At 34.5% G+C, this 24,774-nt stretch overlaps 3 protein-coding genes, 1 long non-coding RNA gene and 1 other non-coding gene across 5 annotated transcripts; 2 read left to right on the top strand and 3 right to left on the bottom strand.

The window, feature by feature from the left end:
* Positions 141-212, bottom strand: TRNAD-GUC. The gene has a single exon. It is a non-coding gene; the product is annotated as a tRNA-Asp (tRNA).
* On the bottom strand, positions 1,167-5,796 carry LOC18608637 (probable galacturonosyltransferase 10). Its single transcript, XM_007043432.2, has 2 exons — positions 5,238-5,796; positions 1,167-2,914 (listed from the first exon to the last, which is right to left on the bottom strand). Exons 1-2 carry the CDS (start codon positions 5,385-5,387, stop codon positions 1,463-1,465), a joined length of 1,602 nt encoding a protein of 533 aa, XP_007043494.1. The 5' UTR covers positions 5,388-5,796; the 3' UTR covers positions 1,167-1,462.
* LOC18608636 (protein TIC 20-IV, chloroplastic) lies at positions 13,167-16,456 on the bottom strand. The gene is given in 4 exon segments (XM_018114888.1): positions 13,167-13,825; positions 15,031-15,171; positions 15,874-15,887; positions 16,083-16,456. Coding segments are annotated over 4 exon segments (918 nt in total). The 5' UTR covers positions 16,187-16,456.
* LOC18608635 lies at positions 16,858-19,016 on the top strand. Its single transcript, XM_007043430.2, has 2 exons — positions 16,858-17,349; positions 18,171-19,016. The coding sequence occupies exons 1-2, from the start codon at positions 16,989-16,991 to the stop codon at positions 18,866-18,868; spliced, it is 1,059 nt and encodes a 352-aa protein (XP_007043492.2). The 5' UTR covers positions 16,858-16,988; the 3' UTR covers positions 18,869-19,016.
* LOC18608634 lies at positions 19,433-20,981 on the top strand. The gene is made up of 2 exons (XR_001926346.1): positions 19,433-19,584; positions 20,843-20,981. It is a non-coding gene; the product is annotated as an uncharacterized LOC18608634 (long non-coding RNA).

The following is a 24,774-nucleotide window of genomic DNA, read 5'->3' as shown; positions in this document are numbered from 1 at the left end:
AATAACTCAAAAACGTACGGGCAGATAAACCGAGGAGAGTTGAGGAAAATATCCAATTATTAATTTTTGGAGGTACAGAGCTGCTTGTCTGCTTCACTCAGCAGTGATTCGGTGTTTCAGAGACAAATAAAAAGCGGGTTCGCCGTTGCCGGGGATCGAACCCGGGTCACCCGCGTGACAGGCGGGAATACTAACCACTATACTACAACGACTTGCTTGCGTGCTGATGTAGAACAAATTTTTTATTTGACAAAAATTAACGAATAGAATCTTCCCCTGGTCCTTGCCCTCTTCTGTTGTTATTCCTCATTCGGTAAGACGAAACAATGGTAAAGTTAAAACTTGTCGTCATCTGATGTAGAACAGATTGAGATGCAAAAAGACTGATGTCCCAGTCCCACAATCCTTTTCAACATGTCGGCTGTTTAAGGAGGTCTGAGATTTTATGATGCATTTAACGTTATTCACTTCATTATTCCTAACTCTTATTCTCCCCCATAACAATGAGAAGGAACTTGGAAATTTAAGACACCATCAACGTGGGAATCATTGCTTGCTTGATTTGATTTTTTTTTAAATTTATTTACCTCTTAAAAATAAAAATAAAGTCAACTATAAATTTTAAAAAAATTTAAAAAAAAATCCAAAAAAAACTCCTATAAGAAGTTTTTCCTTCTCTTTTTTTTTAAATACAAGAAAATTTTTATTTTTGTTTCAAAAATATTCTCATTTGTTAAAATTAATTACAATATTACTATCTCAAAAAGTGAAATGTTCTCTATCATAATTTTAACTAAAATTATAACTTATAAAAAAAAACTTATAAAAAAACTTTATCAAATAATTTTAATTTAATTTTAAAAGCTATTATTTTTTATAAAAGCTTTATAATGACTTTTAAATTAGAAAAAAAACAGACCAAATAAGCTCTAAATACAAACTATCTGAATAAGATAGGAAACACAAATGCACCAAAGCAAGTGATGCATGTTCAGCTATCTTGAAGAATAATGTGAATTTACATAACATTAATTGATCTAACCAAATGATATCCAAAGGAAAAGCATAAGATAAGCCAGATGCATATTTAATCATAACATCATAACAATAAAACGAACATTATTCATTGGATCAGAGATTCCATACTTAGAAAGCAAACATAAGCATATGATTAAACTTGGAAAGAAGGTCGATTGGATTGTAGATTACCATGGTATAAGTTTACAGCTTGACCTAAATGATATAGATCAAAATTGTTTTGTTAATAAGGATCTTTAAATAATTGATGTTGAATGAACAATCTATACTACAACAAGCTAGTTGAAATGAATTAAATACCATGTTACAACCACCAGCCATGCTTGACCTCTTTAAAATTGTACAAGCATACTTGACCTCAAAATTTGAAGCTTCTAAGGCAGTGAACTTGTCGTGGAAGACTACAGATTCCCATGGCAATTTATCAATGAAAATTGCATTGTTGCAATAAAGGGTGAGAATAGTCAACATACTTCTCCCAAAGGGGCTTGTATTTCTCTATCCCTATCTTCAACCATGGCTTTGAATTCCCATTGAAGTGCAGAACAGCCCCTTTCTCTATCAACAGAGAATCAACATTGGTATAGCCCAGCCCCAGCACATGCCATGAGGGATCCAGTGCCTCTGTCAATCCATAGAATGTTAACAGTCCAGGTGGGAGTGTCCCAAGTTTCCACAATGTCCGGTCCACATTCCTTTCTTGCCAATAGTGATAGATGCCAGTCACATTCCTCTTCCTCCACTCAACCAAATCAAAAACATTCATCCCGAATGCCCAACCACATGCATCAGGATCAAAATGTGCTCTTATAAGAGGGTGAGAGTAGTTCAGGTACTTATGATATCTGTGAAATGTCTCCATGCATGTCTCAACTGCTCCATTAACATTGCCATTCAAATCAATGGAAAATAGGCCAGACAAATCCTTCTGAACCACAATGTCATCATCAAGAAACACCACTTTCTTCAGTGCTGGAAAAACTTCAGGAATATAAAACCTCAAATGATTAAGCATTGAGAGGTACTTAGGATTTCGGAATTTGATTGGAGTCCGACCATCATCATTATGGCCAGAAAAATAATAACTCTGAGTCTCAGAATCTTGGAGCTGCTTAAGAACTGGAACATAAGAGGCATTCAGCCACTTGAAATCCTCAAACTTCTGAACCTCAACAGTCACTCCCTGAAAACTGTTCATAGTAAACCACGCCTTCATTGCAGCATAGTTTATTTCATCAGTTACAAGATGAAAGACAACCTTATCTGGATTTTTGGAATTTAAAGCTGTTGAATTAACCACCACGGAACTTGCAAGGATGTTATCAGAGAAGACACAGAAATGATACATACTGTTATCTTTAAGTTTAGCTTCCAAGTGTTTTCTTTCCCTGAGTTTCCTTTGTAAATTTGGGTTTCCAAACCATTCTGTAGTCATCCGAACACCAAGACAGTATAGACTTTTGGGGACTTCTTCAGCAGCTATTTGTCCATACTTCGAACTTTTCTCACTTACTGAACTCATCTGTTCTTCAAGAGCTTGGATTTTGGCTTTCAATCTCATAATCATTGTTGCACTGTCATAGTGGAGTTGCTGGGCTTGGTAGAGCAAAAGTGCCATATCACGAATTGCAGTCTCTGATTCTGGAACTGTCAAAGGGGTTCGCCTAGTTGCAGCATTTGACAGAAGGGCCTGTGAATTACGGATCTGGGCACTTAATTCCCAAGCAAATTGAAGATTGTTGCTTTCTTTTGCTATCACAACAAAAGCCTTTGCAAGAGAAATTTGGTCGCTAAGTTGCCTAGTGACAGAGTTGGGGCTTAACATTTCATCAGTGATGTTCAGGCCTTCCATAATTCTGTCATGTCGATAAGGTCTCTGCAGACAAAAACACAAACACATATTTGTCAACTTCACAATTGAATGGAGGGGCACAAAAGAGTATTTCTATTTCAATTTAGTAATATGACTAGAGGTATCCTAAAAATATTATCTAGTCATATGATTTGGGTCATGCCAAATTTCAATAATGCAAGACAATGTACTCCATCTACTCTGTGGCTTAAAAAAGCCAAAGGGTTTCACTTTTGTTTCTTAATTTTTTCCGGTAAGTTTAAGTGTTAACACAGTGTGGGCAGGAAAGCAAACAGATGCCATAACACGAGAAGACTTTATACTACTAAACAAACAACAAAAAGAAAAAGAGAGAGAGAGAACAAAAAAAAAAGAAAAACCAACACCAAATGATGTTGCTGCTATCTTCTACAAAATCGAGGAATTACCAAATGCAATGTGAAACTGAGGTCCCTTGACACATCATATTCATAACAGTAGACAAAGTCTAAGAGCACCTTTGAAACTAGGTTACTGTGTTTGAATTAATAATCCATGAGATCTTACACCATCCAACCTTTAAAGGTATGTACTATCTTAATGGGCTTTCCCACATGCCAGTACAACCTTTCTACCAGATTTTGTCCAGGCAACAGTTATTCTATGATTTAAAGCAGGATTTATCAGCTGCAATTCAGTTTAAGGCAAGCAGAGAAAGTAAACATAGTCCATATAGATCCAGCACATAGAAGGAACTTTGCAAAGCAAAAGCTAATAAATAAAAATTGTAGCTTCATTTCGCAACTTGGCATATCCAGCATTAGACTATCTCATCTGGAATGGCCTAGCCCCATAAACATTGCCACTGCATATTAACCTAGCACTCATAATTTTTACAGGATCAAATACATCTTTAAATTGTTGCTTTACATCAACATAAATTCTAGATCTTCTGCATCTATAAAGAACCATGCTTTTTTCCCCAGTGATAGTTATCCACTGCTAGTCTCATGATAATGTACTCTTTACTTCTATATCCTGATAACCTATAGCACAAAGCAAATGGTAGCATGACAGAAGCACACCACTTATGATAAGTATTCCTATTGGTTATCCATTTTTTCTCTTTCTCTTATTATGGATCAATTCATTTCCCTTAAAGTTATGATGCATGGTTCTTAAACACCTCTTTCTCCTCTTTCTATCCTACAACTTCAAAAGATGCCCAAAACTACTAACGCATACAGGGCCAAAGAGTAATCCTCATCACTAGAGAAGTATGATCCTAATATGCTCACTCAGCTGTTAAGAATAAAAACAACATACCAAACTATTTTTCCTCAATTGCATATAATTTACATGCATAACCCTTCTAAACCACATATTTGGTGTATACAAAAACAAACCATATGTCACTGCAGAGATGAGGTGATTAAACCTCCAAGCTAGCCCTAAGAACAAATAAGATATATCATCATTATATAACCCCCTTCATTTAAAACACTCATATGTTGTTCAAGGCATGTTTCCAAGACAAGAGAAGCATATACTACCACATCATAAAACCAAACCAGCAATCACTTGTCATTTTTTAAGTCTGGAATTACCATTCTACTTCCTTAGAGGCTAAATTACTCAGTCCTTACAGAGCTACCAAAGTTGCACTAACCTTTCTTCACTTTAGATTTCTACTTCCCAAATGTCTTAAATATGTTTAGCATGCGAAATGACATGCCAAAACTACTATATCTAACAAGGGAAAGTGATCTAGAGAACTAGTCCTGGACCAAAACAAAGAGTCAATCTAAATGATCTGCATTGTTTTGGTACGAATAGATGATAATTGACACAACAAACTAACTTGCATTTTTTGTTTTTTTGCCAAGACTAACTTTAGCATACTCAAAAACCATATTAGCTAGCTCAAAAAGATTATTAAAACAAAAACGTTTTTAGCTAAATAGATCCATCCAGAGTAATGCGTCAAACAAGGAACCAATCCCACAAAACTCTTGCTGGCAAAAATGACCCAACAAAACAGTTAGAATTCTGTAGTACATAAATCTCAGAAAGTAGAAATGTCCGAGATCCTATGAGAAACTGCAGCAACAGATCAATCAAAATACAAACACCAACTGCCATCTTACTTCCCATTCACATTATAGGCAGAAGTGAAAGCAAACTAATCGTTCCAATGAAAGGGTAAATTTATTTTCCTAAATTCACCTCAATCAAATAATTTAACCACTACCCAAAATAGAATTTTGTTCAAATAGGTCCAAAAATTACGAAACCGAAGCAGGGGTTCTCAATCTTAATAAGAAATTCATTACGGGAAAAAGAAGAAAAAAGGAGAGCAGATCTTTACCCTAGATATAGTGGGTCTTGATTCAATCTGATTCTCCTTGCTCAAAATCACGATGAACACCAAGACCACAATCCCACACAATGTCCACCACACCACATTGGAAAGCCTCCTCCTCACTGGCCTCCTAAAATCTACTCCTCTCCGCCTCATCTTTCACAGCTCTACAGCTCCCGTCTGGTTCCGGGGACAATGACTCCCCCCCTAGAAACCACTTCAATTTCCAGAAAAATTGTGATCTTCCTTGAAGTAGTTGTCTAAGATCTAATTAAGATAAGGAAACTGGATTCATTAAAAAGAAAATTTTTTTGGGTTATAAAAAAGAAATTAAAATCCGGAAATGAAAGAGAAAGAGGAGTTTGTTTTATGTGGATTTCAGTAAAGGGAATGGGAAGTGTTGCGCAGTGAAGCAGAGGGGATTGTATTTAACAGTTGGTTTTAAGGTTGGGCTTTTTGTGTTACTTGTGTAATAAAGTGAACGTCAATGTAGTTGGTCGTTTTCCAAACGGTGGCTCTGATCTGGCCATGTCAGCGCTGGCGGCCTCTGAATTCTGATTGATGCAAATACAGTTATAGAGCCCCCGGTACTTCAGATTTCTTTTTTTAGTAATTTTCTTCTTTCTTTGCCTTGGTTTTTCTTTTTGGTGATTTTTTCTAGGATCATTTTTTTTATATGTAACTAAATTAGAACATACTTATTTTAAATTTCATTGATGATAGTCATAGCAGTTTTTTTTAAAAAAATCTAAATAGTTGACATTCGATTAACTTGAGGAATGAAAATTGGATTGTTTGGATTTTAATCCAAATCTTACAATATATTAAAATATTTAATTCATTAATTGATTAAAAAATATCGTTCGAATTCTCTTTCTCTAAATAATAAATAAAAAACTCAAATCTTGCATGCCACCCCCTTTTTGTCATTGGATAAAGAATTGCACAGCTAGGGAGATTTTAGTCTTATTCATGTCTACCGATGCAAATGATTAAATTTTTTTATTTTTATATGCATAAAAGTTAGAAAAATATTACTTTACCATCTCTAAATAAAGTCAAAGAGTTGATTTTGAGTAGTAATAAGGAGTTAAGTCTAGATTTTGAAATTATTTTTTTCTTTTTTTATTCTTAACTCAAATTTTGAAATTATTTTTCTTTTAACTTTACCACCCCTAAATAAATTCAAAGAGTTAATTTTAAGTAGTGGTAAGACACTAAGTTCAAATTTTGAAATTATTTTTTTTCTTTTTTTACTTAACTCAAAATTTGAAATTATTTTTATATTCTTTTTCTTTTCTTTTTTTTCCTTAGCTCAACTAGCCCAAGTTTTGGACTTTTTTTTTCTCTTTTTTTCTAGATTGTTTAATTGCATGTGAAATATGCATTGGAGCATTTTGAACTTGATATTAGGCAAGATTCATGTTTGCAAAGTGTTTCAACTCTCTCAAAGCTATATCAGTTAATGAAAAAGACAAAAAAATCAATTATATATCATTTCCTAGATCGATTGATTCAACTTATCTTAATTCTTTCAGTTTCTATAGCAACTACAAAACGTGCATTTTCAGTTAAGAAAATTGTAAAGACGAGATTACATAATAAGATGGAAGATGATTTTCTTACCAGTTCACTTATCATTTACATTGAGAAAAAGATTGTCAGGATCATTGACACGATTTCATTATAGATAATTTTGAAAGCATGAAATAACATCGAGCACAGCTTAGGATGTCTAACGTGAAAGCCTAATGTTAATTTTTATTTATGCTTTATGTCTATTTATATTGTTAAATTTAAAAATTTATATTTAAATTATTAATAAAATTTTATATTATAATTTAATTTAATTTTATTTAAAAAATAATTACTTTTTTACTTCAAATCGAATCATTAATTTGATTATAACATTATATAATTATTCATCATCCCTCATATAAAATCTTGAATTTGTCACTATATCTTTAACTGTTTATAGCAAAACTGACCATCCCGTTATACAGATCCAATCCAACTTGTTTACTCTTCCAAGGGAAAAACAATAAGGGCTAGGCTGACTTTGATAATATTGACAATGGATCAAGGTATTGGTTTTCCAATAAAGGCATATGGCTATTTATTTGATAATTGTTAGTTAAAATTCTATTACGCAAGTATACATATCGAATAAATAGTATATAAGCAAGTAGAGCATCGATCCTACAGAGAATTAATCTAAAATTTTCCTAAGTACTAGAATTAGAACAATTTAATCTTATCCAAACAATCAAATTCAAATAACTAAGTAATTAACTGAATCTAATTAACCAAAATTTATACTAAAAAGAAAAATCAAAGTAACAAGATAATTGGGTAAAAATCGAATCAATTAAGTCTAGGATATCTCTCACACTTTATCTAAATCTTACCTCTCTTCCTTAACTTATTTCAATAGGTTAAATTGCTAACCTAAAGTTCTCAATTATTTATAAAGGTATCCCGACTCATCTTATAAAAATATCTATTTTAACAAAAACACTATATTCCTATATGAATTGAAATTAAAATAAACTCATTAAGTTCAAACTCTAATTTGATTACATAAAGCTTATAGGTATATCCCTATCCTATACGTAAATCAATTAATATGATTATATACTATCTCAATTTTAGTTTACACTAAACTCCCTTTTTTAAGTTTGTTTAGGTTCCTAAATCAATTTAATTGGTGATCAAACAATTAAAAGCATTAAAAACAAATTAGAATAAACAATTCAAATCCCATTAAAGATAAGCAGGAAAGAGATTAAAAGTTTAGATTACATATAAGTTCAATTGCAATCCTAAAAAAACAAATTTAGCTAATAATATGTAATAAAAACTTCATCCAAAGAAAATTAGTCATTAATCCAAGTAAAAAAAAATAAAAAAAAACACAAAAGTAAAGAGAGAAAACTAGTAATTAGAGCTTTGTGATCTTAATTTTCTCACCAAATCTCTTGTTTCCTTACTTTGTTCTTGGCTCCAAATCTCCAGAATAGTTACTTGTTGCCTCCCTCTTAAAACCTTTAAAAAATGTCCCTTAAATAGGCTCTAAGTAACCTAATTTTCAAAATCTCGTCAAATTTTTATTTTTGAAAAATCAACCAGTGCCACGACCTTGATTTCTTGGCGCTACGGCGTTGGTTTTTTTGCTGCAGTAGCACTGCAACGCTACTTCTGCAGCGCAGCGACGCTGAGCTTTCTGGAAAATTGTATGATGAGCCTTCATTTCACCAACGTTACAGCCTTATTCTCCTAGTGCTATAGTGGTATATCAATTTCGAACATGATTTTCACCCTAATATGCTTCGAACTAGGTAAAGTGGTAAACATAAAAGTTTTAACCCTGTCTCTTAAATTTCCAATGGCTTAAGAATCATGTCAATTGAACTTTTGGATTGAAAGATCTGTTCCAAATATTGTATCGTGTTCAATCTATGTGTACTACAGCAGTGCTCCAACTTAGACAAATATTTTGACTATGATGTGATCAGAACTGGGCAAATTGGTAAACATAAACGTTGTAACCCTTCTTCTTAGAATTCTATTGGTTCAAGAATCACCCCATTTGGAGTTTTGTAGAGAGAGATATGGTCAAAATACCGAAACATATACGAATGAAACCATCACCATACTTGCACTAATTTTCGTTAAATGAGCATTTTTTTTTTCAAATTTCCTACAAAAGTGATGCAACGAGTTAGCGTGGAAATAAAAGGTAGCACTTGACTATGCCTTTAAGGTTAATAACAAAGTTTCAAATATTGAAACTTTAAACTCAAGTTTGAGAGAAGAACTTAGTAATATTATTTGAGGATTCAAAAACTAAGCCTAAGGATCTTATTTATAATATTATAAGCTCAAGTTCTAACAAAACTGTACCTCTGGTTGTTTAGTACAACTAAAATAGTTAATACGAGATTTAAATAAAATAAATGTTTTATTCGTAATTAGAACATGACTATCCTAAAGTCCTAATACAAGTAAATTAAATAAAAAAAAATTCTATTATACCTATAATTCCTCTGTAAGACTCCTAACTAAATAAAGAAAATATTAAAATTATGAATATGCCCATTTATGACTTTTGGGCTTTTGTTTTGGTTTCTAACACTCAGCCTGCTTTTAGATATTGTTTGCTATACGTTCTACATCAGTCCCCTCTTCTTGAGAAAAATTCGACCTCGAGTTAATGTGTATATCTGGATACAAGGGTTCATCTGATGAATGAAGTGGGTAAATATCCGCCACATTAAATGTTTTAGAAATTCCTATTGTGTTTGGTAGATCCACAACATATGCATTGTCATTGATCTTCTTCAAAATCTGGTATGGTTCGTACTTCTTAAATTGTAACTTACTATAAGTCCCTATTAGAAACCTTTCTTTTCGTAGAAACACCATTACCTGATCTCCCACTTCAAAAATCTACTTTCTGTGGTGTAGATCTGTAGCTTTCTTGTACTTGGCATTAGCTTGCTCTAATTTCTATTTCACCTTTGCTTGAACATCTTGCAACTGATTAGCCATCTGCAGCTACATTAAATCCAGAAACTTTAGGCAACTCAACCAAGTCAAAAGCATGGTGTGGTGACTTTGGGTACACAATAGCACTAGGAATCAAGTCAATATGGTGCTGAATATCTCTTATGGGTGGTAAACCATCAAGTAAATCTTCTAGCATCACTTCACTGAATTCTGCTAGTAACGGTTTAACTACTTCTAAATGTTCTACTATTTTTTGATCCTTTTCAATTGACAACACCTGTTTCACAATTAGAGCATGCACCTTTTTGACTCCTTGAAGCAGTCTCTATCTCATTCTCTGAATAAGTAAGGGTACAGAAAGTACGCCCCTCCACTTTAGAAGCTTTGGTTTTGGCACTTCCTTTCATTGGTAATAAAGTAAACTTTATGCCATCTTTTTCCAATTTATAGGTTTTTTCTCTATATCATGCTGTGCTGCAACATCAAATTGCCAAGGTCTACCAAATAATAGGTGACAAGCATCCATATCCACAATATCAAAATATACCTTATCCTTGTATTTACTAATGGAAAAAAGCACCTTACACCATTCTGTTACATGAAAATTCTTTGTTATCTTAATCTAGCCAATAGTGTATGGATTAGGGTGTTTCTTTGCTTTAAATCTCAAACTTTCCACAACATCCTTACCAATAATATTTTCGCAACTACCACTATCAATAATCACATCAAATAAACGGTTAGTGATGGTGCACCTAGTTCAAAATAATTGATATCGTTGAATATTATCCTCTTGTTTGGGAGACAACATCATTCTTCTCACCATATAGTTCTGGCCATCATCATCATCCTCATACTGGCCATTATCCCCATCTAGACCACAACAAATTTCATCATCTTTTTCTTCTCGTTCCACCACATCGACTGCTTTCCTAAGAAGACAGTCACTAGATCTATGACCAGATTTATTGCATTTGAAACACTTCCCTGGATTTGGTTTAACATAGGGATTTGCGGCTTTGAGCCCTTCTTTCGCATCTAATACTTTCTACTTTCTAGTTGCCTTCTCTTCCTTGAACTAGTCGTTGCGTGCAAAACTATCATGAACTGATTTATTCTTGTCGTTGGATGCTCTATAATTATCCCCGCTACAACTTTTGCGAGAATAATCAAGTCTGTTCTTTTCTTGCAACATCAATTCAGCCTTTAAGGCAATATTTCGTGCTTTAGATAAATTTTGTAATACTTGTACCCCTATCTTGTCTCTGATAACTAGCTTCAACCCTTTTAGATACTTGACAACCTGTTGCCCTTCAGTCTCCCTCAAGTCATTCCACTCTGCAAGAATAATCAAGTCTGTTCTTTTCTTGCAACATCAATTCAACCTTTAAGGCAATATTTCGTGCTTTAGATAAATTTTGTAATACATGTACCCCTATCTTGTCTCTAATAACTAGCTTCAACCCTTTTAGATACTTAGTAACCTATTGCCCTTTAGTCTCCCTCAGGTCATTCCGCTCTGCTAATCTTATAAATTCTATAGTATATTCACGTACAGTTTTGTGACCTTGATGGCACCTTTGATATCACTGGAATAAAATCTACTCATAATCAGGAGGAAGAAAATCTTTCTGTAACAACTGCTTCATCTTATACCAAGTTCTAACTGGTGTTTTCCCTTCACGATTCCTTCTAGATGCAACCTTTCCGAACAAGCAAAAGCCTCACCTTTCAATCTACAAGTGACAAGTCTTACCTTTTTTCTTTATGAAATTTTCATATATTCAAAAAATCTTTTTATTTTCACCATCCAATCCAAAAAATCTTCAATATTCATACTCCCATTAAAGCAAAAATATCTACCTTTAATCTGAAATCGCAAGTATCTCTGTCACCATAATCATTCCTTCCATATCTAGCATATCTTTTTGCTACATAATCATCTTCCTCTTCAGAATCTTCCATGTAGACCTGTTGTCTACGCCCGTTTGTAGGAACAGGTCTGCCAACAGGTTGTTTAAGAGCTATATCATCTCCGGTACATGGCTTCTCGTCATTCCAGTTTCTATTAGCATTTACACCTAAAACATCAAGTCGATCTGCAATTTCTTCAAAGCGTCGTTCCAAATGTTGAAATTTGAGATCCATTCGTTGCTCCAAAGCCCTCAACGCCACCCCTTGATCTGCATATCACAAGGTCTTAGTTCTCTGATCTTCTCAATGAAAACCGCCGTGTACCATAATTGAGTCACTTGCCATTAGATTGGATGAGTTTTTTCGCTCTGATACCAACTAACGTAGTGAGTTAGTGTGAAAATAAAGGCTAGCACTTGACTATGCCTTTAAGGCTAATAACCAAGTTTCAAATATTGAAACTTTAAACTTAAGTTTAAGAGAAGAACTTAGTAATATTATTCGATGATTCAAAAACTAAGCCTAAGAGTCTTATTTATAGTATTATAAGCTCAAGTCCTAACAAAACTCTACCTCTAGTTGTTTAGTACAACTAGAATAGTTAATAAGAAATTTAAACAAAATAAATGTTTTATTCCTAATTAGAACATGACTATCCTAACTAAATAAGAAAAATATTAAAATTATGAATATGCCTATTTATGACTTTTGGGCTTTTATTTTGGTTTCTAACAGTCACCCTGCTCTAAGATATTGTTTGCTAGACGTTCTACGTAAAAAAGTAATAAGTGAAATTAACAATAACTAATCTTAAAGTAATTTAAAACAAAATAATATAAAATTTAACTAAAATAACTTAAATTAACTACTCAACATGTAATCAAGTTTAAACTAAAAAAACACCTAAAATGCTAAAATCTAAACCTAAAATCTCAAAAGTCTAGCTACTTAAGCTCTAAAAATAGGTCAAAATAACTCTATATAATAGAATTATCAATAATTTGTAACAAGGGGAGAATAATAAAACAAGTCTAGCTGAGTTAAATTAGTTTAGGTGAGGAATACATAATTCATAATTAGTAGAAATACCAAAAAGACATGGGTTCCAATTACAATCAAATCAATGGTCAGGTATTAGATGTAAACATCCATTCTTTCAAACAAACTAAGGCCCATCATTCAATAATACTTGGCAATCGAGAAGAGATGTTGCACGACATCATTTTCTCACTAGGGACTGGGACCCTATTACCTATTAGCCATATATGCAACCTAAGATCTTTCGGTCAACTCTTCCATGTTGACATTCTAATCAATTTTATTAATGATATGCTTTATTCCATTTGCATTCATAGTCCATAAGTTTTCCAACAAGAACATTGAAGGAATAATGTATATATGTTTTTAATCCCCTTTAACTCTTAAACTCTTTAAATAGCCTCATCATGGTTACCAATTGCTGTCTTTGAGGACTTCTGCTAGTTGAAATCTTGAAAGATAACCGCATGCCTCCTAAAACGGCCTTAGAAAACTTCTTATATTAAACAGTGTGTGAATATATGTAGCATCACTAACAACAGGGATGTGAGCATACTTGCCACCAAGAGCACTTCTAACACATACTAACAAGGTGAAGATGTAGAAGAATCCAATGCCAACCCTGAAATGCATCCCAAACTTGTCGTTGTAGTGTATGAGTGGAAAAAAATTGCTTGTATACCATATTAACCGCAAGGCAGCCTCCAATAACATGCCCATCATCAAATGGAACTTGAAAAAGTGAGGCCAATCTTTATTTTTCACAATTCCAATATAACCAATGTAGCAGTGTATCATTGAGAACCATGGAGGTAATCTCTTGATAGCTATTGGGACAAAATAAGCCAAACTTTCAAAAATCTCAAAATGTTTTACCAAAGGTTGAACAAAATATCCCGTGTCAGAAATCTACAAAGCTATTAAATAAGGGACACATGCCAAAGTCCTTCACCACCATTTTGGCTTCTCGATTATCACAAGTTAGTTAAATTTGAATATATCATCCTTGTATGCCCTTGGTGAAGAACGTGATCTTCGTTGTCTAGCTAAGAAGTGGTTTATATGCCGCAAGTCACCTTCATCTTCACCTAAAAATCGTGATGATAAGGCGATAAGGTGGTTATACTGTGTTCCTACCAAAGGATCATAAATTATTAAAATAAAGTTAAACAAAAAAAGAACACTAGAACTCGAGCATCATTTTTTGTAGCACAAAGCCAACGCTGCTGCTAGCGAAAAGTGTATCTTGACCAGAGGTGGCTCAATAAGTTCAAAGACCTAAAGTGAAATATTCAAATGAGGCTTGTTTTATTAAAATTAAATAAAAATCAACAATTAAAATTTTTAATTCAAATAAATCAACTATCACATAAAATAAAAATAATATAATAATATAATATAAACTCTAAATTAAAGTAAAAAAATCTGTAAAGATTAAAACAATAGTAATTAATTATTGAATGCTTATTGCAAACCGCAAATAAGGCTCACGACTTTATGAAGATAATAAAAGAACAGACTTCCTGTGTTTTCTTTAGAGAAAAATTGAAGCTAAAAGAAGAAAAAGCAAATGAGAAAAGAAGAATTCAAAAGTAGATATTATACATTGAAAAAAAATTGGTTTTATATATAGGAAAAAAAAAACTATTAAAAATCATTAAATGAGTTGATTGAAAATAAGATAAATAAATGAAAAAAAAATAGCTGTTGAAAATGATTAAATATATATGACCGTTAGTTGAATGAAAATAAGTAAATATAGTTGAGAATTAATAGCATTCTAAAAATAAAGAAATAATAAAAAATTGAGATTTATTAGGCTCATAATTAAAAAAATGAGAGAACAAATACTTTTATTAATTATTTTTTATTTTTATATATTTTTAATATAATTAATTATATTATAATTATTATAAAATTATAAATCCTCCTTAAATTTGGGGCCTTCCCAAATTGAGGGCCTAAAGCCCTTGTTTGGGTGGCTTCACCCAAGGGCTGGCTTTGATCCTGACAAATATGTCAAGATGTTTTCTGAAATGAACCTCTATCATCCCTGTTTTTCGATCATGCAGCATTTAGCAGATACAGAGAACCCAATTTCTTTTTTTTTTTTCACAAAAAAAGGGAAGAAGATTAGAACCATGGATTAGAGAGTAATATCATTTATTATCGACGAAATATGTTATACATCAGCAACAAATTAGTATCTAAACTAGCTTCTAGTTTCCTTTTTTCCCTTTACTGAAGCAGAAAAAACTGCATCAGTGATGAATTCAGTAATCGGAACTTCATTAAGTGTGGAAAAATCAAACAACAAGCTTGATGCAAAGTAATGTACCTGTAGAAGACAAGAAACCCCGTGCACAAATGTTGCTTGACAATAAAAGATTGGCCTGCGAACTTGACTTGCATGCGACATTTAAGGGCTTGTATCCTAGTTGGATACTGCTGAATCGCTTTAGAATCAAATCCTTAAGACCTGATCATATATATATGTCACCAGGGCAACACATAATTCAGCTTAAAAAATAGGATACAAATATGTTCGAATTGTCTAACTAATTAAATAACCAAAACTTTCCAACAATTCTAGCAATTGGTCCCCATAAATTACAACAATATACGGATTATCAACAGCCAAAAGCAGGTAAAAGAATATATCCCATCAAAGTTTCATATTTAACTGTGAAAAAAATCAGTCAAATATCTCAATTAGAAATTTGAGTTTTCTTTTTCACCTTTACAAGCTACTCAAAAGGGGAAATAAATCCTACATTACAAAGCTGAATAACTGTTTGCACCCAGTTAGGCAAAGAAAAATGACAATAAGAAATTGTAGATATTGTTGCACCCTGATCAAGTGTGAATGGTCCAGATTAGATTTAAGCTATATAATAATAATCTTTAAAATAAAAAAGCCCAAAGAATTTCAGCAAATTCAGTTAAATTCGTGAAGAGAGTGATGTGCATTTTTGCAGGAAAACCATTCAGCAAATGTAACTTGTTTATTTACTTTGTCGAACAGTTCTGAGCCATTGCTTATTAATGTTGCAAAAAAATAAAAAGCATTTTAAATCTTCAAAAAGACCCGGCAACATAGAGAAGAAAAACGAAACCACGAGTGACCAAATTTTCCTTTTGTCTACTGTGTGTGTGGAGGAAGAAAAATTGCAAAACAGACATTGACATAGCGAGCTAGGAAAACACAAAAATAAACAGATTAAAATAAATGCCCAAAAACCCTAAGAAGGCTAAACCACGATATATATGATCTTTTCCAATTACTACTAAACCACCGCGAAACTTTCCATCAACTGCGAAATGAGAAGCCACAGCCTTGTGGATAAAAAAACAACCACAATAAATAAATTTGAATAAAAAAGAGTCTACCGAAGAGCGGCAGAGGCTGAGAAGAGGGTGGGGGCCAGAAGTGGTGAAGGAGCGGCGAGCTTGGGGCAGCCCGGAGCAGAGACCGTAGCTATTGGCGGAGCCATCTGGGGGGAAGGGTCTGTCGATAGAGCGACTCAGCAAAGCAGAAAAGGAATGTTGCTTTGCATGCACGAAACATGTGGTATTTATAGTTACGGCCATTCCTTGCCTGTTTCGGGGCCTGTCGTTGATGTTTTCCTCTGGGATGTTCGCGAACCTGTTGTGTGGCTGTATTATTTCTCAATGACGGGCTCCGTTGGACCAAAGGGGGTTGCAGGAGAGCCCAAAATATTTAAATTCTATGTTGATTTATAAGTTTGTTTTACATAATTAGTTTGTTTCTTTTCCATACACATACATCATATGTGTCATAATTGATTAGGTGTTTGAATTGAGGAAATAAAATCAATAAAAAATCGACATAACTATTATTAGTTTCTAATTTAGTATATATTCATATTATACTAAAATTATTTTATTTTCTTTTAATTTCCCTAAGGCTTCTATCAATTTTTCTCTAGCTCTCAGCTCAGTGTAGCCATCTGTCATCTATTCCCCCTTTCACCAGTCTCCATCCTTGATCTGGTCACTTCTCTTCGTCTAGTCACAGCTTGTAAACTTTTTTATCCAAAAAATAACCTAATTAGGAGAGCATGACCCAAGAGGAAAGTTTTTCGGTGGACTCTAAGTTCATGGGCCTAAAAGCAATACTGAAGAAAGGCAAGCTAAACGCAACCCAAGTTACTCAACCCCATTTGTATTTTGTGAAAAGAATAATAAAAACTCTGCAAAACCTCAATTCCTTAATCCTGAAAATCCCTGGTAATGGCGAAACCTTTCTAAAGACGAACCGGCCTATAATTTCCAATGACAATCCCCACAATTGCATCCAATTTCTCACTCAAGCCTTCTCTCTTTCCTCTCAAAGCTACTTCAATTTCTCGTCTCTCAATCCCGTCCCGTCACCAATCCCTTCGCTCATTTCCCTCAAGAATTCCGGCCTTCACACCCAAGCCGGCCCTCAATTTTCTTCTTCTCTCCGACAAAAGATTGGGGTTTTCTCGCAATGCAAAATCCGAGTTTTACGTTAGTGCAAGGAATGGAGGAGAAGATGGCGGTGTTGACGAAGCTGAGAGATTGGCAAGAGGAGAGAGTACAATGCCCGAGAGGTTCAGATACTTGACCAAAGAAGCTCCTGATCCTCCCGTTAGGTGGCCTTTCTTTGTTGGTGAGCTTCTCATCTGCCTACTGAGCTTAATATTGGACGTTTCAGAATTTGTATCTCTTTTAACAATGCAATTAATGAAAATCCCGTGAAAACTATTATTGGAAAATATAACCATCTGTATATCAGAATTGGATTCCCGTTACATCATCATTTTCAACATAGAAGATAACAGTGTTTGTGTATATTCATCATCTTATTACTCCATTCTTAAGAGTAATTCATGGTGTTTCTCATCCGCCTATTATTTCCGTTAAAATTTCTGCTACGAAATGAAACTTAACATTTTGCGTCTTGAATAGAAAAAAAGACAAATATCTTCCTAGAATGGTCAAGTAAAATTTGAAGCACATTTTTCAATCGACAGAAGGCTTTAAAGCCATGCATATCTTTACATGTGTAGGGAGCAAAATATTGGCGGAAATCTGTTGGCCATGATAATATTGGGAATGAAATGATTGTAATCTGTCCTAATAAGCTTTTGGATGAGTTTAGGATGTCGTTAAAGGCTATAGTTACTTCTTTGCATTGCCCTTTGCTTCGTTTGTTGAAGAAACAAAAACATGTTGCAAAGAAAAGTAATGGGGAACTGGCTGACAATTGATACTTTCATCTAGAGATGGGATGGAAATTTCTTACTCATCAAATCGAACCTTTAGAAGGGAAGAAGGTTGAACATTTTATTTTGGGGCCGGGGTTGGTTCAAATAAGGTACTAAGAGTAATCATATTATGTTTAGTTCAGGCTAGTCTAAATCATAGGATTGTAACCAAAAGTTTAGAATAATGCTAACTAATTTTCTTTCTCTTTTGATTAATGTGCAGCACTAGCATTCCTTCTGTATGCATGGAGGGCAGTTTTGTTTGAGCTATCTAAATGGAGACAGGCTGCATTTGGTATAGTTCGATTTGTGACATACCTCCTGAAACTTGCAGTCGCCTTTATCTTCCATTTCATTGGAGATCCAACCACTTCCTTAATCAGATGTATAGAGACTGTGATCTACAGTATTAGAGCTTTCTACTCTGGGATTGTAGCTTATGCTCCTGTTAATGAGCTGACTGTGATCATTGTGCTTGCATCAGCAGTTCTTTCCATTGCTGAGGCTACTGTTCCAAACTCCATAAGCTGTCAACCATATATGCTTACAATATCTGGTCTAATTGGTTATGCAGCTGTGATTGGCTACATTTCCGAGCCACTCTACTGGACTCTTCTATTGGGGATATATGGTTTCTCACGCTTGATTAAAAAGCGTGATGATGTTACATCAGCACTGCCAGTTGCAGCTGTAATGGCTGCCATTGGGGAGCCTTGGGTTAGGATCCTGGTGATAACTTCTTATCTAGCTCTAGCTATCTTTCACCATTCAAAGAAGCTTTCCGAAGTTGAGGAGCCAATTGAAGGTGTAGCCGCAGAGAGACGGCTCCCAATGCCATTATTAGGTGCAGCCTTGGCCATCGGTGTCCATCTTGCTGCTAAGTGGGCTGGTAACCGGCATTTGACATGGATGATAGTATGAGGTCGAAGAATCTGTTTCACACATTGTTTGTAAAGACAAAGTGATCTTATGTCAGTTTTATAACGGATGATTTTACATCCTGGTACTTTGTTGTCATGGTTTTGGCCTTTTGAGTTGAGTAGCCTATTTCCGCTCCGTTTTCGTTTTTGCTCTGTCTTTGTTATGATAATAGTACTATACATATTCGGAATGGCATCATTCCTCTAATTTGATTATGTTCATGTCATCCTGAGGAACTGGTAATGACTAGAATATCTTGAGAAACCATGATCCAGTATTAATGATTGAAGTAGGAAATGATCTCACAACCAAAAAGGTCTGTAGATGACGTATAGGGAGAAATTCCCAACAAAATAAATAAATAAATATGGGAAGAAAAAAAAACAAGTAAAAGGAAGAAAATGAAACTATAATACTAAACAAATCAGCATTAGCAAGCCCAATGCCGGATGGCTCAACAAGCATACATTTTCACGGAGCTTTGAAGACAGAAGAGAAGGACTTCTTGGTGGGCTGAAGGGCCCAATATAAGAAGTTTTAGGTCTTACAGTTTAGATCGCAACAGAGCAAAACCATATTCTAACGTGACCCAGCCCGTGCTGAACTAGGGTTTTGAACATATCAACCCTAGCCTAGGGTTTGGAAGGAGCTCTATATAAACGATTCAAGGTCGCCTCTCTTCTTCATCGTCTCATCTTTGAGCTTCCGGCCTCGAGGTATGTTAACGTCAATACTCAGCCTCCTCTTTGAGATTTGTTGAGTCATTGTTATTTGTTATGATAAGCATTGAAGAAAAATATTGTGAAAGTTATGTCTGCACGTACTCTCCCGGGCTTCTCTGAGTCTCTACCTTTGAAGAAAAAAGCCCCAAAAGTCGTGCTAAAGCCATGCCGTTTTACGTGTTGCAGTATAGCCTTTACTTTTCCACCGGCTCTTCTGTGTCAAATCAGCGGCTATATCTCCAATTTATGTATTACTGCTAATCATATTTACAGTAATTGTTTTTGCCTCACTACACCTTTAGCTTATTTTCAAGATTTAATGATTCATTGGAAACTAGGCTAGTCATAGAGGCAAATATTGGATCTGGCGGTGTTACACGTGGGGGCATGTCTTTCTATGATTTCGCCTCTAAAAACATCCGCTATACTTTCGGTCGTGTCTATTTATTCGTTGGCGATGATTACATTTAGTTTTATCCGCGCTTCTGAGAGCAATCGATGAAGCATATATAAGCAATAAAATGGTTGAATTTCTTGATATGAGCCAACCTCTGTTTCTTATTTTATGAGAAAAAAAATTTTTCCTTTATTTTTTTTTTTCAAAATCTACTTACGTACTTGGCCATGAGGATTTATATACAGCTTTTAATGCCAGTTCTGCTTCAGAAAATTCTTGATTGAGAAGCTGTTTTACATTCTGAGCCTCTCTGATTTACCAACCAATTTTATTAAAATGCTTTATTTTCTTACTACTGTTCAGTCTATGATGATTTATCCGTTCGTTTGAGGTGTAGATTTCCTCAAGACCCTGCTTACAGGGAGAACCTACTTGGGGTGCTGCATCATTCATGAAATTACTGGATTTTGCTGAGACCTTTTTTTTTAAGATTGTTTTAGAATTATAATATATGTTTTTTTTTTGGTGCCAATGATGATCAAATCCAGTTTGGATGAGGTGCAGTGGAGCCAAGTCCCTGTTTTACAGGGAGAACCTACTTGGTAGAAGCTGCAATTCACTGATGTTAATGGATTCTACAGAGGCCGTATTTTAGTTATGAAATGATTATTTACTAGTTAATGTGTTTGTATTGTTTTGATTGAGTTAAACTATACTCTAAATCATTCACATTTTTTGTTGTTGGTTTAGAGTCTGAAAAACTCAAATAGTGTTGTGTTGTCATCAGCTTCTTCTCTTGCATTTTTAACGAGATTGGAGTTAAATAACAGCACTAAATTTTTTTTCCTTTTGCAGGTATTGCGTGGATTCTTGTGCTTCTTTAGAGATTGTTGTACCTGAAATTGTATATTGTAGTCTACAGGAAAAAAAGTAATTGTATTTAACGTTTGAAAGGATAGAGCAATGAAATTCAAGTGTCGTTTATTTGAAGGAATTGTGCCTGCTTACTTTGTCTGCTACTGTAATAATCGGAACTCCCTGGCAACCTTCTTTTCCGGTGATTGTGAGATGTGCGATGTATAACTTTTAGAGGCCAATGTAGGTTGCATAAAATTAAACATAACAACATGGGAACGCAACTTTGATAGATTTTAATATATCATTCAATCATATCTTAATCTGGATAGAGAGAGGACAAACCATGAAGGAGCAAGTTTTGATCAATTTAAAAAATTAAGATTAAAATTTGTGGCAAAGAGCCTTGATTAGTTGGTAATCCTATTACCATTTCTTTGCCTCGATACGGTAATAGCAGGGGAAGCACCCTGGATCCTCTTTTTCTGGGCCATCCCGATCCACACGGACCACACCTACAGGCTTCATAGAAATTGAAATACGTAGGAGCCGCACCATATAATCTTTTTTCCCTGCTCAAGATAACATTAAAGTCACCCCTAATCATCCATGATCCTTTTATCTCTGATAATATAATCCTCATTGGTTGGTGCAGCCGTTCGAATTCCCTTTCTCTCTATTATAAAAAAAAACCGTGTACACTTAGCATAAATAAAGGAAGCATAAAAAGGACTTGATAGCCAAGGAAATGACGACCGAACATGCAAACATTGAATGTGATCAAGGATGATTTCACAGGTAACCTCATAATTTCAGAAGAGCCAAATTTTATTTGAGCAGTTACCAACAGATCCATCAAAACCCAATCTCCTTCTAAAATATTCAATTTTAGTAGCATCTAACATTGATGCCAACACTGCTAAAATTTTTAAATTATGCATCAATTTAAATTTTTTTAGTCGCCTTTGGAACACTTTACCAGTAATTCCTCTAACATTCCGGATTAAAGAATTAGTCATGGATAAGTAGGAGCAGGCGATAAAATCAAAATCATCCGTTCTATCTTTTACCTCAATATCTTCATCATTGGAAGAGTTGTTTGTAACTGGAACATAAGAGACCTCACTGTCTGATTTGCGTCTTCGATGGGTAGAAGGGTGGATTTCCAAGTCTGCACTACCAGAACCTGCATGGGATGGAAAAGAAATATTTTCCCTATTAACAGCACGCTCACCTGGTTTTTTATGCACTATAGGATTGTTTTCATCACTACTTTTCAAAGCTTCACCAGAAATCCTCTTTGCTGCATTAACATCACCAGAAACCCTTAAGGCCTTAAATACAACCTTCAGTGATTTTTGCATGGGTTCATCATTTTCTACTTGGACAACAGACTTAGTCGGCCACAAGGGCTGCTTTTCTTTTCTTTTTCTTTTTTTTCTCTATTTCCTTACTGTAAGATTTTGAGCATTATCCATAGCCCACTGGATGTAATCATGATTCCTTATATTTTGAACATTATAAGATGATTTTTCAACAGCTTTAGATTCAATAAAACCCCTTGCTTCAATGGAAAAATGTTGAGAGCCTTTTGCCCTTTTGCCTTGCATCAGAGCCACGATATCTCTCCTTTTGTCTATCATTTCAACACTATCATCTCCAAAAACATCTCCTGTACATTGGACCTTAACTTCTACATCCCCCTTCGATTTTTCCTAGCCCCGGGGTTGAGAATAAAAATTCTGGGATTTTTCTGGTACAGTGTTCACCGTGTTTCCCATGCTCTGTTCTACATTTTTATTTTTCCTTTCCACACCTCCTACTGCTATCACATTAAACTGATTAGAAACTGCCACTAGAGGATTCTTGGAACCATTTGCAGAACCTATTTTCATCCCCATCGAATTTTTTACCCCACTTTTACTTGATTTCCTACCCCCTGCCACTACATGCTCTGTTTTGGAGGATCCAATCACAATGCTTCCTTTCTTTTTTCTCCATCGCCGATCAATACCTTTTCTGTTTCTTCTTGATCTTTAAAATTTATTCCTTCATTCTTTTCTCAAATGGGGACCATAGTCTGCTCATTTGGTTGTTTACCAATACTTGTAGGTTTCAGCTCATGATTCTTAGATTTTTCTTGCCTGTTCCCAAGCACCAAATAGTTTGAAACGCCATGACCAACTTGGTAGCAATGAGTGCAATATTCTGGCATCTTAGAAAACTCAAACCTTCTGAAAGTATCCCCCTGTGATTTCTCTTGTTTTTTGGTTGCTAATAACGATCCAAACATTGTTGATCGGAGGTTGCAGACAATCATACGCCACGCACACCCAAGCCACACTTGGTCTTGTGCCATTGGCGATAGCTTCATCAAAGAATTGAGGATTCCCGTTCGTTTTAGCAATTATCATTAATGTCGATTTCTCATAAAAGGTGAGCCTTCTAGTTTGAGAAGGAGATCCAAACAGGGATGATTGAATATTCTCATTCGAGTTGGAAATCTAAAGTCCATTTGAATGTGTGCTTCTTCTGGTTAGCAATGAACCATACCTGCCTTGACCAAATTCTGTTAAAATCCTGTTCATTGTAAAGATTGATGAGGACATGCTTATAATCGAACCATTGGATATTATAGGGACCTGAGAGACTAATGCCAGTGAAGGCGTGCCAGATATCATTCAATCGTAGCATCTTGGTGAACTTTCCTACCACCGAATGCTTGAAAGGTTCCAATAAAACTTCAATCTCATCTTCAAAAAGGAGTGTTTCAGGCTTGTCTTTGTAACACACTGGACTTCGTGAGGGAGGGATTAGGGGTGCCTTTTCTATTGTGGCGATAGAGAGAAAGGATTTTTTGAGTGCATAGGGAGAAACAGTGAATTGCGACTGGGCTTACATGGCTTGCTGCAACCCATGTGCAAATGGCGACTGTGTTATATGACTGCTGTAGGGGTTTGGGAGGTTGACGGTAGCCTTGGGAAGAGAGTAACAGTCGCCAGCGACTGGTTTGGTGGGTCCAACGGCCGACGATTGGCCAAGCCGTGGGCCATTGAAAGTGGTGGAAAATCACCTTGGTTGAGAGAGTTTTGCATTTTTTTAACTTTAACTTTAACTTTAATTATTTATTAAATTAATTAAAATAATAAAAATTATATTATACATTATAATATTTTTAGATATATTTTAAAATTAAAAGTAAAAATGATTTATTAAAGTAATAATATTCTCAAGTCAAACCCAAACTAACAAAATCATATCCAAGCTCAACGAATAACCTAACATATGGATATCTCTACGTAATGTAATCAATGGTTCAATTAGAAATATTGAAAACATTGAATTGACTTAGTAAAAATATTGATTTGTTCGAATTTTATAGGAATTTCGAACAAATTGAAAATCATAATATTTCAACCGGTTTATTCGATTTTCTCGTTATCGAACTATTTTCAATATATAAATGAAATAAGGATAAACATTCATATTAATTTCAAGTTTTTAAAGAATTAAACATCTCTTTCTAAGGTTGAGCAACAGGTGGTTCCAACCAATTAAGGCCAATGATTTTTGGTTGAAAACAAGTCGATTGAACGACTTTGGTTAAGGATTCGATTGAGGGCATTGGCTTTTGTAGTTTCTTGGTTCGGTTGTCGGTGGAGAATCATTTCCCCTAACATTGACCGAATAACCAACCAACAATTTTTTTTGTTCTTTAAGTATTGGATAATGTTGTAATATAATTGGGATTGATCTTGTTGAAGGTGTCAAACCCTGCTTTGTAAAATAATTATAATGTCATTCACATGCTCGATAGAATGTTTGTATATTTAGGAAGTTCGAAAAATCGTTAAAAGACGATATTGCCCTTAATGGATCATTAAGTCGATTAAGCCTCGAACTAGTTCAAATAGGAATTTTAAGGTGAAATT

The sequence above is a fragment of the Theobroma cacao genome, chromosome 2 (genome assembly GCF_000208745.1).
Source record: "Theobroma cacao cultivar B97-61/B2 chromosome 2, Criollo_cocoa_genome_V2, whole genome shotgun sequence".
Lineage (NCBI taxonomy): Eukaryota > Viridiplantae > Streptophyta > Magnoliopsida > Malvales > Malvaceae > Theobroma > Theobroma cacao.
This window is presented reverse-complemented; position numbering and strand designations above follow the sequence as displayed.

Coding starts and splice junctions, on each gene's coding strand:
- LOC18608637 (XM_007043432.2), bottom strand. CDS start 5,387: ATGAGGCGGAGAGGAGTAGATTTTAGGAGGCCAGTGAGGAGGAGGCTT. Junction 2,915..5,237: donor CAAGACCCACTATATCTAGG/GTAAAGATCTGC, acceptor TTTTGTCTGCAG/AGACCTTATCGACATGACAG.
- LOC18608635 (XM_007043430.2), top strand. CDS start 16,989: ATGACAATCCCCACAATTGCATCCAATTTCTCACTCAAGCCTTCTCTC. Junction 17,350..18,170: donor TAGGTGGCCTTTCTTTGTTG/GTGAGCTTCTCA, acceptor ATTAATGTGCAG/CACTAGCATTCCTTCTGTAT.